Source organism: Kryptolebias marmoratus, linkage group LG10 (genome assembly GCF_001649575.2).
Source record: "Kryptolebias marmoratus isolate JLee-2015 linkage group LG10, ASM164957v2, whole genome shotgun sequence".
In the NCBI taxonomy this organism is placed as follows: Eukaryota; Metazoa; Chordata; class Actinopteri; order Cyprinodontiformes; family Rivulidae; genus Kryptolebias; species Kryptolebias marmoratus.
In genome coordinates this window covers 22,883,233-22,894,671 of record NC_051439.1, presented here as the reverse complement: position 1 = coordinate 22,894,671, position 11,439 = coordinate 22,883,233, and the positions used below count along the sequence as shown (strand labels likewise).

General features: G+C 42.3%; 2 protein-coding genes across 3 annotated transcripts in view; both read right to left on the bottom strand.

The window, feature by feature from the left end:
• The window catches only part of exoc3l4 (exocyst complex component 3-like 4), a 23,302-nt gene extending 17,893 nt beyond the window's left edge, over positions 1 to 5,409 (bottom strand). The window contains exons 1-3 of one of the 2 annotated variants that reach the window (XM_037977872.1): positions 5,314 to 5,409; positions 4,146 to 4,429; positions 506 to 631 (exon numbers count right to left, since the gene is read on the bottom strand). In XM_037977872.1, coding sequence (XP_037833800.1) covers positions 506 to 631; positions 4,146 to 4,404 — 385 coding nt within the window. In that variant the 5' untranslated portion in view covers positions 4,405 to 4,429; positions 5,314 to 5,409. Of the gene's footprint in view, positions 1 to 505; positions 632 to 4,145; positions 4,430 to 5,189 lie in introns of both variants that reach the window. The other variant, XM_037977871.1, reaches the window with a different exon arrangement.
• Positions 5,410 to 6,498: 1,089 nt separating this feature from the next.
• ehd4 (EH-domain containing 4) overlaps positions 6,499 to 11,439 on the bottom strand; it is a 22,560-nt gene continuing 17,619 nt past the window's right edge. Inside the window, exons 4-8 of the mRNA XM_037977930.1 lie at positions 10,767 to 10,933; positions 10,558 to 10,691; positions 10,353 to 10,464; positions 8,972 to 9,136; positions 6,499 to 7,354 (exon numbers count right to left, since the gene is read on the bottom strand). Coding sequence (XP_037833858.1) covers positions 6,797 to 7,354; positions 8,972 to 9,136; positions 10,353 to 10,464; positions 10,558 to 10,691; positions 10,767 to 10,933 — 1,136 coding nt within the window. The 3' untranslated portion in view covers positions 6,499 to 6,796. The remainder of the gene's footprint in view (positions 7,355 to 8,971; positions 9,137 to 10,352; positions 10,465 to 10,557; positions 10,692 to 10,766; positions 10,934 to 11,439) is intronic.

Here is an 11,439-nt window from a genome sequence, read left to right as displayed (position 1 = left end):
AAACCCGGTCCTGTTAGGAGCTCTAAACCCGGTCCTGTTGGAGCTCTAAACCTGGTCCTGTTAGGAGCTCTAAACCCGGTCCTGTTAGGAGCTCTAAACCCGGTCCTGTTGGAGCTCTAAACCTGGTCCTGTTAGGAGCTCTAAAGCCGTTCTCTTTAACTTGGTGTATCTCAGTCTGTGTTTCTGTTTGTCAGGGAGTGACAGACTCAGGTGTGTGGTTACCATGGTGACCCTAATGACCCACTGGCAGCAGCTTTAACATTTCTTTCGCTCCACACTTCCTCTGCAGGTCAAACATCAGAACTTTGACCTTTTTTATTGTAACTTTGGCTCTCTGCGGCCTTTAAAACTTATTCTGGAATTTTATTTACTAAAATATGTCGTATCAAACCAGATCAGCTGGTCAAAACCCAACATCGGAACAGTTTGGTGTTTTGTAGGAACCACAGCAGGGAAACGGTGAAAGCATTCAGCTGTAGTTAAGCTGCCGGGACTCTGAACTGACCTGTCTTTGAGCGACTCAGAGGCTTGTGTTTGCGTGAAGCAGCTTCAGGCTGATCTTCCTCCTTTTTGTGGAAAAATCCCCCGATGGTCTTCAGCGGTGAGGTGGACCCTGACCCAGCACTGGGACCTGATGGGACAGGCGGGAAGAAGAGGCTGAGATCTTAATCAGGTTTAACATCAGGTGTGTGTCCTTTCAGTGACCCAACAAACCAAACAAAAAAATGCAAATTCTAGCTTGTGTCAAACAAACCAGACTGAGGAAATGAAAGTGAAAGATGTCAGCAGAGTTTTAACGGATATTTCTTCTCTTTTCTGCTGAAAACATCCCATGATTTGCAGTTAGGGGCTAAAATGAACGGCTGAGACCGTTTCTAAATGCTGCAGAGGTTTGAGTTTCTGAAATGTTCGGCTGACTCATCTTCCTCTTCTTATTAAAAAAAACAACAAAACAGAACAAAAACAGCTCATTTTAACCACCAATAATCAACCTTTTTATTGTACAAATATCACAAACTAAATCCCACAAGTTTCATCCAAGCAGCTGTGTGAGTCTGATGAAGATGAAGATGATGAGGAGGCACAACACAAAACTGAAGCTAATTCAGCAACAAAATATTGTTTTATTTTAATCTAACTGCTTCTGAAGACTGTTTCAGCCGATCAGACGTCAAACTTGGGCTCTTATCTAGCTTCTGTTAGCATTTAGCTTGGGTTGTGTACCTTTTAGCTTTTAGCTGATGTTTCAGCTTCAGCGTTCACAGCGCAGTGTTTGCAGAAAATGTAGTTTCTCCTGTTTTCTGTTTGACCTTTTCCTTTGGTAGCTAAAAATAACCTGAAATGACTGAATGAACGAACGAACGAATGACTGAATGAATGAATGAATGAATCAGCTGTCAAACAGCAGAGGAGGTGCAGAAAGTTTACTCCTTTATTCGAAAAGCTTGTAAAAAGCAGACGAGTCTTTAACTGAATAACTAACGCAGCTGACAGGAACAAACCTCCATAACGATAATATTTTATATTTTATATTTTATATTACTTTAGGCCTCTGATGTTTAACGGTTCTGTTGGCTTTTAGGGGAATGTCCAGAGGAAGTTAAAAACCTGCTGAGGCGGTTTCTGCAACAAACCAGACGAGTGTCTCGTCCATCCGGGACTTTTCCTTTCAAAGAGTTTAAAATCTCGTTAAATGAAACTAAACTCCAAACTTATCTCGGATTGTTTTTAAATCTTTGCTCTCTGTACAGATATCTGTGCCTCAGAGTCGGCATCTATTTGTTTCTGTTTATTTCTCTGCATGTTTTTTACCATCCAAACCTTCAGCTCGTTCAGGAGACGGACGCTCTGACTTTTGGTTTTTCTAACTTTTACACTTTTTAGAATATTTAACTTTATTCTTAATTTTTTTTAAATCTCCTATAGAAACACACGGAGATCTCTTCAGTTCCTTTAAAAACATTATTCTCTTTAAAATCTGCTTCGGCTGCTGCTTTTAGCTAAGCTTTTGGTATTTTTAGCTAACATTATGCTTTTTTTTGCTTGCAGCTGGTGTTTTGCTACTTTTATAACAGAAACGCAGTGAAATCTAAAGTAAGATTGTTTTGTTTTTGTCACATTTATTTGCTTTTTCAGCCATGTTTCATATCATTCCTCCAAATTTAAACTTTCTGTTTCTGTTCTGTCTGCTTTTATGTGCAAACAAACAAACAAGTTTGAACTTTTCTTTTCTTATCTGTCACATCATTTTATCTCCCTGCAGAGTGACGCAAGAGTTTATCTTGATTAAAAGTGGTCAAATAACCATTTATTTCGGAAAGTTTCCACACAAACACCCATAAGAACAGCCGTGTCCTGAGCCCTGCTTTTTAAATTAATAATCAAAATAAGTTCTGCCAAATCTGCTTTACTGTAAAATATGGATATAACATTTTTAGATAACAATATGAACCTTGTAAACCTGTGAAAACATCAACATAAAATCCACTGCAGAGGACAAACCATCATAAGTTTCCAAACTAAAAGGTTTTGTTTTGGGTTTTTTCCTCAGTGGAATTATTTCTTTGTTTTAAAAACAAACATCTGAGTGAAGCAAGTTCACGAAGGATTTATTTTGGTTGGTGATGATGGATGAATTCAGGGAGAATCAGGGAGGAAAAAATAAACATTCAAGAAACTGTCTGATTAGTTTTTTTAATTTAAACTCTGTTTTCAGAGTCAGTTGTGTTTAAAATGAGGTTCGGTGGATGAAACTGATGGTGAAACCTGGACAAAGAACCCGTTTTATCAGCGGGTGGAGGCGGGGTGGCGTTAAAAGAATCGGCTCATATTTCACTTTACAGGACAGGACCTGTCGGAACATGTCCGGATCACAGCGAACATGAAAAATAAAACTCCTTCAGAGGGAAGACGAGGCTCTTAGTTCTCAGCAAATTGTTGTTTTTTATTTCTGATTTTCTGCACCAGAGTGTCTATAAATCAGGACAATATTCCCCTCAAGGACACAACTCCCACAATCCACCAGGTCGAGCCGCGATGAGACCCGCTGCTTTTCGCTTGGCGTCCAAAATGAAGGACAGCTGAGTGAACAGACTGGTTGCTACAAGGAAGACACAAAAGCCTGGCGAGATCTTACTGGTTGTAGCAAGAGCGCCACTGAGATCCGTCACTAACGTTTTAAAGAAAACTGCAGTCACTTGAAGCCGTTATCTCCTCTGCTGCAACTTTCAGAGACAAACTGCAAATAACATTTGAGAGGGAGTTCCCAGAATATTTAGTTGAGACACACGGTCGTCCTGGACGTCTCGAGGAGCAGTGGAGCTGTGTTTGGACCCCTACACGGGACAGAAGACGTGTCCCGTCTACAAACAAACAGCAAACCCCTTTACGAGGCGCAGCGTTGGCAGGAAGTGGTCGTAACCATCCTGGCCTCGAAATGTTGTTTAAACTCTGAACTCTCCTCGACTCATCTCCTGGAATGAGGAGCCCACATCGATCCGAACACATCCCTGAAGATCTCACCAAGACAAAAACCTCCAGGTTCTGCTCATGTTTACTACAGTTATCAAAGACGGGGCCAAGTGGGGGCCACTGGTAATCATGGGGTGTTACACCGAAACCAGAAGCCAGAGGAGGGTTAACTGATATGCAGAGATCATCGATCATCAGGATACGAAGGTTTTACTGTAGCTGAGCAACAAGCATCTGCAGCCCAAACACGACCGTGAGATCTGACGTTGTTTGGGTCGCAGGTCAGGCAGGAGTTTTTAAAACGTTTTGTTAATTCTGTCCACACGAGAACGCAACGGCAGAGTTTAAAGAGTTCAGAAAAATCTCGTTCAGGTTCTCCTAAAACAGCATTTCAGCAAAACGAGCCTAAAATCTTCAGTTTTTATTAAAAAGTGTAAGTCATCTTTTAATTTAGCTACTAACTGTCCAAAAATAATATCCTTTATGTTAATGAGGTTAGCTAACAGGAAATTAAAAATGCACACTACGGTTTGATTGGGGGGGGCAGCAAATTTATTGAGGTGGCCATTTCCCCCCCTGGCCCCCCCTTGGTGCTGCCCCTGGATGCTTTATTAATTTTCACCAGGAGCTCCAAACCGAAGAGGACGTTTCATGTCAGCAGTGATCATACTCACTCGGTGAAGGAGGCGACATCAGCGACTCGTCTCCTGCTGACTCGTCCCCTGCTGTGTCCTCTTTGGCTGTGACCTTTGACCCCTTTCTCCTGAGCGGCACGGGACTCCTGTCTGAAGCCTTCCTGAAGCTCAGTCTGAACGTCTGCAGCAAACCTTGGTTCTCCCTCACCGATCCGTTGGGGGACATCTTCCCGTTGCTCCTGAGGGACACCCTGTCCTCCTCCGGGCCTTCGCTGGGCGTCTCCATCACCTGAGACATTTAGCTTCCCTCAGTGAGACCCAAACTGTAAGGAGAGCAAGGTAAATTGTGTTTATGATCCCTGACAGCGGATCAGTTCTGTTTACAGATAACAACAGATCCAGTCGGGTCAGTTTGTTGAAAGTCCCACAACAGAAACTAAAACGCAAACCGTTTCTGTCTTTCCCACATCTCTGCTTTTAATATTTAATTTAAACTTATCGGATAAAAACCAGAGAGCTGGTGATAAAAAACAAACAATTCAGACCATTACATAATCAAACTTTAGTGATTAAAATGAAATTCTTAAAGCCAAACTTTGCAACGAGTTTTATATAAATAAAAACCACAAATTTATAAAATAAATCATTTAAAACATTTGAAATAATAAAAAAGCAAACAAGGACACATAATTTATGTTTAAATCTTGAGAATTGAAAAGTGTTTTTGGAAATTATAAGAAGTCTGAAGACTTTAAATGCTTTAAATCAATCATTCTCACTGGTATTTAACAGACAGATGATTAAATCAAGACCATAATTACAGATTAACTCTCATTTAACAAGATAAATGCATCTAAAGGACTGTGAGTGTTTTATTTCATTACTGGCTAAATATCTACAATATCGTGTTGTTTTTATGAAAAAGTCTTGTTAAGGTGACTTTATTGTTGATTTAAATCATTTCTATTTTAAAATAAAGACATTCAAATATGCAGTAGCTGCAGTTTTTGTCACCTGGCAGCAAAGTTAAAGTCAGAAATCATTAAATCAAAGTCGAGGACAGACATTAAAGGTTTGTCTTACCTGCAGAGGACAACAAACTCTAACTGCAGCTCATACTTTCACTTTCTCTCCTTCAAGTCTTCGTCTGATTGGTTCAAACAGAAAAAGGTATTTCTAATGTGAAGAGACAGAACAAAGAGGTCACCTGTTCGCGGCAGAAGGACACGGCAGCGGTCACAGTCCGGCTTCAGCTGCAGGAAGTGTGAGAGTAAATGATTTAACTCAAAGAGGAAGGAGTGTCTCTGACAGCGACACACAAATTATTCATTGGGGGAGGTTTGACTCCTTTTATAAACTGGGTTATTTTACAGATCCTTTTTTTTTACCTCTCTCTGGAATGTGGCTCTGCAGCCAACATGAAGTCTGGATGCATGAAAACACCGGCAGCAAGGTTTTAATTCAAAACTCTGACCTGAAATAAGGTTTTATATTCAGGACCGACAGCACAGAGAGAGAGAGACGTTATTTATTGAATCAAAACCTGAAGCTGGGAGGAGAAACTGATGACCCAGCAGAACCAGAACCTCATCCAGCAGCAGAACTCTCAGAAGTGCTCCAGAAGTCTTCTGGTTCCTTCACGTCGAGCTGCCATGTTGTTTTTAGAGAGAAGAGGCTTTAACCTTTAACCTGCTAACTGAGGCCTGTAGAGTCTCTGAGCACTGCACGGTCTGACCTTTGGGGTGAATTTACTGCCACTCCTGTGAAGATTGTTCTCGGGGTTGTTGTTCCATCTCCCTCCAGCAGATGGTGATATGGACCAAACTAGTTCTGGTCAAAATTAATTCTCCATCCTGACTTTTTTATTTGCAGAAGCTGAATGTAACGAGAACATTTTTATTTATTTATATTTGCACATTGCTATAACAGGTGGGTGATAATGTTGTTTGTGACTGTCTGTTAGCAAAATATCTCATGAATAGCTGGACACATTTTACTGAAACTCTCAGGAAGTAAGAACTGGAAGTTCATCTACAAATGATTCATGTTTGAAGTCAGCTCAGTTCAAGATGGCTGCCACAGCTAATCCAACTTATGCAAAAGTGGCTACAACTCAGTCAGTTTTACAAATACTGAGGAAGTATCTGAGAGTCATCCTTAACTGATACTCTGAGTGCTAACTGCATGAGATCTTTGGTTAAATTTTAAAGGCGGCGGGCGACGTGCATTTCATTGACTTAATGTATTTAAAACGGTGTCTTTTTGGCTGATTAAAGGCTGTTTTGATTTTTTGGTACTTTTCTAAACATAAATAAATAATCTGAATAATAATATTAGTGACAACATGAAAGATGCTGATTTAAAGTTGTAAAAGTAAACACCAGACAGTAAATATTGGTGATTCCCAGCTTTTATAAGATTAAAACAGAACTTTTATTTGTCAGAAGAAGTAAAAATTTAATTCACAAGTTTAAGAAAACAGAAATAAAATCAATAAACAGATAAAACCAAACAAAGACCTGCGGATTTTAACCGTTGGCAAACAGCGGACACGCATCCAGGAGAACAGGAAGTAGTTTGTCTAAATGAAATTAGACTTTTATTCTGAAAGGCTGGATGTGATTGTCTGATGTTGATTGGTGGGGGTTCACCTCAGTCTGTTCGGCCGTGCGTGGCGCCCTGTGCACACACTAGTCCTCGGTGTGGTTATACATGGCGTCCGCCGTGGGGTTTTTGCGGTGGGACGGCGGCACAAGGTGGTCGGGCAGCTCGCTGGGCAGCTCGTAGCCCTCCAGTTTGACCCTGATGAGGTGCTGAGCGAGCGCGAACTCCTCATCGTCCAGCATGCCGTCCTGGTTGCAGTCGGCCAGCTTCCAGATCTTCCCCAGCACGGTGTTGGGGAGCCGAGAATTCATCATCTCCTTCTTGGCGTTGACGCCGGTGATCTTCCCGTTGACGGGCATCAGCGTGTAGAAGATCTCGTCGTAGCGGTGTTTGTCCCGGCTGACGATCCAGTCCTCGGCGTCCGCCCCGGCGCTGATGCCCTCGCCGTAGCCCTGACCGAACGGGCCGTCCTGGGAGCCCTCGAAGGCGCCGCCGGACACCATGGCCGGAGGCTGCTTGGACTCCTCCTCCCGAATCATCGCCATCAGGACTGCGATCTTCGTGGCCAGCATCTTATCCACCGACTCGATGAGTTTCATCTTCAGGGAGGGGAACTTACTGAAGTCGTAGTGCTGCAGCATGTCCTGCAGGAGAAGACAAGAAGGTTCCGGTCAATAAAAACCAGACCTGAAGAGGAGTCACTCCGAGCTGCTGTTTGGACCAGGGGTTCCCAACGTAGGGGTCAGGACCCCACTGTGGGTCATAAAGAACCAAGTTGAGGGTCTGAAGATGGTTTACATTTAAAAATGACTAATGATATTTTTATTGTTCGAGTTATTGAAAAAGTAACATTCCTTCAATGTAATTTTAGCTTTTTTGTTTTATTTATTTTAAACTCTGTCAAAAACTCTTTTTTATTAAATTTGTTCCCGTTTTGACTGAAGTTTGGTCGTAACTTTACTTGTTAATCACTGGACAGAACGTTAAATATAAAAAGCAAAATAAAAGTTTGAATATAAAAAGTAGTGATTAAATTTATGTAAAGAGTAATAAAATATCAAGTGATTTAAAAAGCGTTGCATGAAAGCTGCCATGTTTAAAAAAGTTTACTCTATCTTTGAATAAAAAAAAAACAATTTTACTTTACAGGTGTTAATTTTTTCCTTTTTTGTGTTTACTTTATTATTATTATTTACAAATTGAGTTTAGTTATTTATGAGGTTCTCCTAATCCAAACAGCTAGAGGAAATTAAAAATCTACACCAAACAAAAGCTCAGGGGGGCCCGTGTGGGCCCCAGCAGGTTTATAGGACCACTGCCCCCCCTGGCCCCCCTCTTGGTGGCGCCTCTGCTGAAACCTTCATGTCAGTGATTTAAAAACTCTCGTTCAGCTGCATTAAAACAGGTTTAAAACTTTTTTTTGTTGTTGTGAATTAAAGGCGTCAGTCAGGACAGAGAAAAGCTGAAACATGTTTGTTGACAGACGCAGCAGAGCTGAAAATCAAACCTCCAGCTGTTTGCAGCTGTTTGCAGCTGGACACAGCGTCCCTGCAGGCCTCTGACAAACAGCTCAGGGTTAACTTCTTGTCTTCAAGCAGGTGTTTTTGTTTTTAAAACCCACCAAGGATGTAATTCAGCTAAACTACAGTAGGAAAAAAGGATCTTAAATTAAGTTAAACCTCCGTTTACTGCTTTCAAATCACATTTAGTCCTCATTAATTAAAAGATCACAATATATGGAGAGGATTTTTGTTTCATCCCAACCAGAACTTAATAAAAGTTTATTAAAGGAATGCATATCGCCCGCTGACACCCTCAGCTACCACCACACCAGATTTCCGCTCAGTGTCTGTTTGCTAAGGTTGATAAGCTGTGGCGGCCATCTTGTATCAGGTGGAAAAAAACTAATTTGACCTGACGATGAAGGAACACAGAGAACCAACAGAACCGCTGCTTCCAAGTTCAGGGTTTAAAAAAATGAAACTATGTTTTTTTGCATATTTGCTAATAAATCATCCAAGATGTTGCACAATGAATTTTTTGGTTTCAGGACATTTTGTGCCTGACATCTGAGCACACGTCTCTCCGGGGGACTGAAACGTCTCAGAGTCTCTTGGCAGGTTTGTAACAAACAAACTGGGAGCAGCTGCACGCCTGTTCCATCTCTCTGAGGTCAGGAACTCATCTTCTCCTGATTTCATTCAGGTTTGATCTCATGTTGGACTTTAGATGGGTCGACCCACCCAGGGTTCGGGTTTTACCTGCATCTTGGTCACGCTGGGGAAGTCTCCCGGGCTGATGTGGTGCTCTCTCTGCAGGATGGTGTAGATCTCCGGGAGCCTCATCAGCAGCTCCTCCTTCTTCTTCTCGCGCCCAAACAGAGACGGCATCTCTTTCTTCAGGTAGCTGATGATGTAAGCGTGCACCTGCAGACAAACAGGAAGTTGGCGTGGAGCTGAGAAGATGAGAGCAGCTCAGACTGTAAGCTGCAGAAAGAAACGATCTGCAGACGGTTCTCTGCTGGACAAACGACAGAACCAACACCTTTTTCTTAAATTACATTAACTAGCTGAAATACTCGATTAAAGATTAAACCCCGATGTGATGCAGAGGCTCACAGTTCGTGATTCTTTTGTCATAATGTTGTTTCAGAGACAACGTTCCACAGAAACCGTCAGGAACAAACGGCTGCAGGAGGATTCAACGTCTCCAAATATAACCTTCTGTCTAAATCAGTTGATCATTTTCTGTCTGTTCTTAATGCAGTTCCTGTAAAATGAGCTCCTGGATCAAACATCTGCAACCTTTTATATATTATATTAAAAAAAACTCCCAAAAAACTCTAATTTATCAGTACTTTTACATGTCAGGACGAAGATAAAAACCAAACTCTTGTAAAGAAGGGCGAAGAAAGTCCCACTTATACCCCTTTGATTAAATTTAGGTGAATCCTTTCTTCAGTTTTTATTGTTTTAACTAATAAGTGCTCCACTTTGATTTAATAAAGCATCAATTTGCATCCTAACAGATTTTAACTGTGCCGTCCTGAATGTCTTCTAATAAAAGCAGAAACCTTCAACTTTTAAGTTTTTATCAAAGTGAGCTTTTATTTTTTAAATCTTCCTGGTATCAGAATGACTTGTCATGTGTCTGTAAATGCTGTAATCGATATATTAATCTGTCAAACGTTTATTTCCTCTCAACATCCCTGTTAAAATGTTGAATTTTCTGATGGATTTCAGAGGAAATTCGCTCTGCTTGGCAGGAAGTTGAAGTATCAGCAGAAACTGATCATTTATCACAGATTTAAGCTGCTGAAAACAGCATTTCCTGTTCAGGTTGTTAATATAATTATTATTATTTTTCACTCCATCTTATTTTGTTAAAAGCTACAAAGAGCCTCATGCGGCCCTCGAGCCACAGCTTGCAAACCCTGTCCTAGATTTTCTGTTTTCTTATCTCAGTTAATAAAGGAAAACAGATGATGGGACGTTTTCAGAGACTCACATTTTAATTTTCACACAGATCAGATTTACTCCTCTTGTTTTTGTTTTTACTTGAGTAAACATTCCAGAAGATTCCCTAGTTTCCCCGAGTGTCAGGAAGTTCTGTCCAAACACAACATCTGACTTCCTGTCTCACCTTGGCCAGCCGCGCTCTCTTAATGAGGTCGTTGAGTTTACGCAGAGCGGCGTTCCTCGGGAGACTCTGGATGTCCCGGAAGAGGTCCTGGGACTCCGCCTCGAACAAACGCCTGAAGAGAACGAAGGAATTCGTGAAACGAGACATTACGGTGAACCATTATTTAAATAAATAAGCAAACGGAGGAAGAACGGGCGCCCCTGACCTGTTCTCTGTGTTCTGCAGAGGTTTGGCCCAAAACGAGCCCAGATAAACCCTCACCACCTCCGGAGTGTTGATCACCTTCCCCAGCGACCACATGAGGGCGCCGTACACCCGCATCAGCTGCTGCGTGTCCACCTGAGCACAGGTGAGGAGAGGGACGAGGTCAGAGCCAGGCGGGGTCAGAGGTCACGCCGGGAATCTCGGTCCTACCTGATCCGCCTTGTTGAGGACGACCCGGATCTTGTCGTCCTGACCCTTGAAGGCCTTGATGGCCTCGGAGAACTCGTCGGAGATGTCCAGCTTGTGGGCGTCGAACAGCAGAATGATCCGGTCGACCCGTTCCCCGAACCACCGCAGAACCTCTGCGAAGTCGTAACCTGATGACAGACGGAGGGGAGGAAGTTAGGATTTCAGTTCCTGCAGGTCTGCTTCACACAGAGCGAAACATCACTCTTCTTTAAATATGATGATATAATAATTACTGTTCTGTGTGTGTGTGTGTGTGTGTGTGTGTGTGTGTGTGTGTGTGTGTGTGTGTGTGTTCATCAGCGCTGTTAGCAAAATATCTAAAGGATAACTGTCACTTCTCCTCAGGAGGAGATCTTAGTCCAGACCTCTGGATGAAGAGCTGCGGGTGACAGGCATTCCTTCAGGGAATGCTAGGCCTTTAATTAAACGTGTAATAAAAAGGAACATCCCATAATGATCTTTAACCGCTCAGAAACTGGACAATTATCTGGGTGTTGCTTGGTCTGGGTCTTGGTCTGGGACCTGTTCTGGGTCTGAGACTGGGACCTGGTTTGGGTCTGAGACTGGGACCTGGTCTGGGTCTGAGACTGGGACCTGGTCTGGGTCTGAGACTGGGACCTGGTCTGGGTCTGAG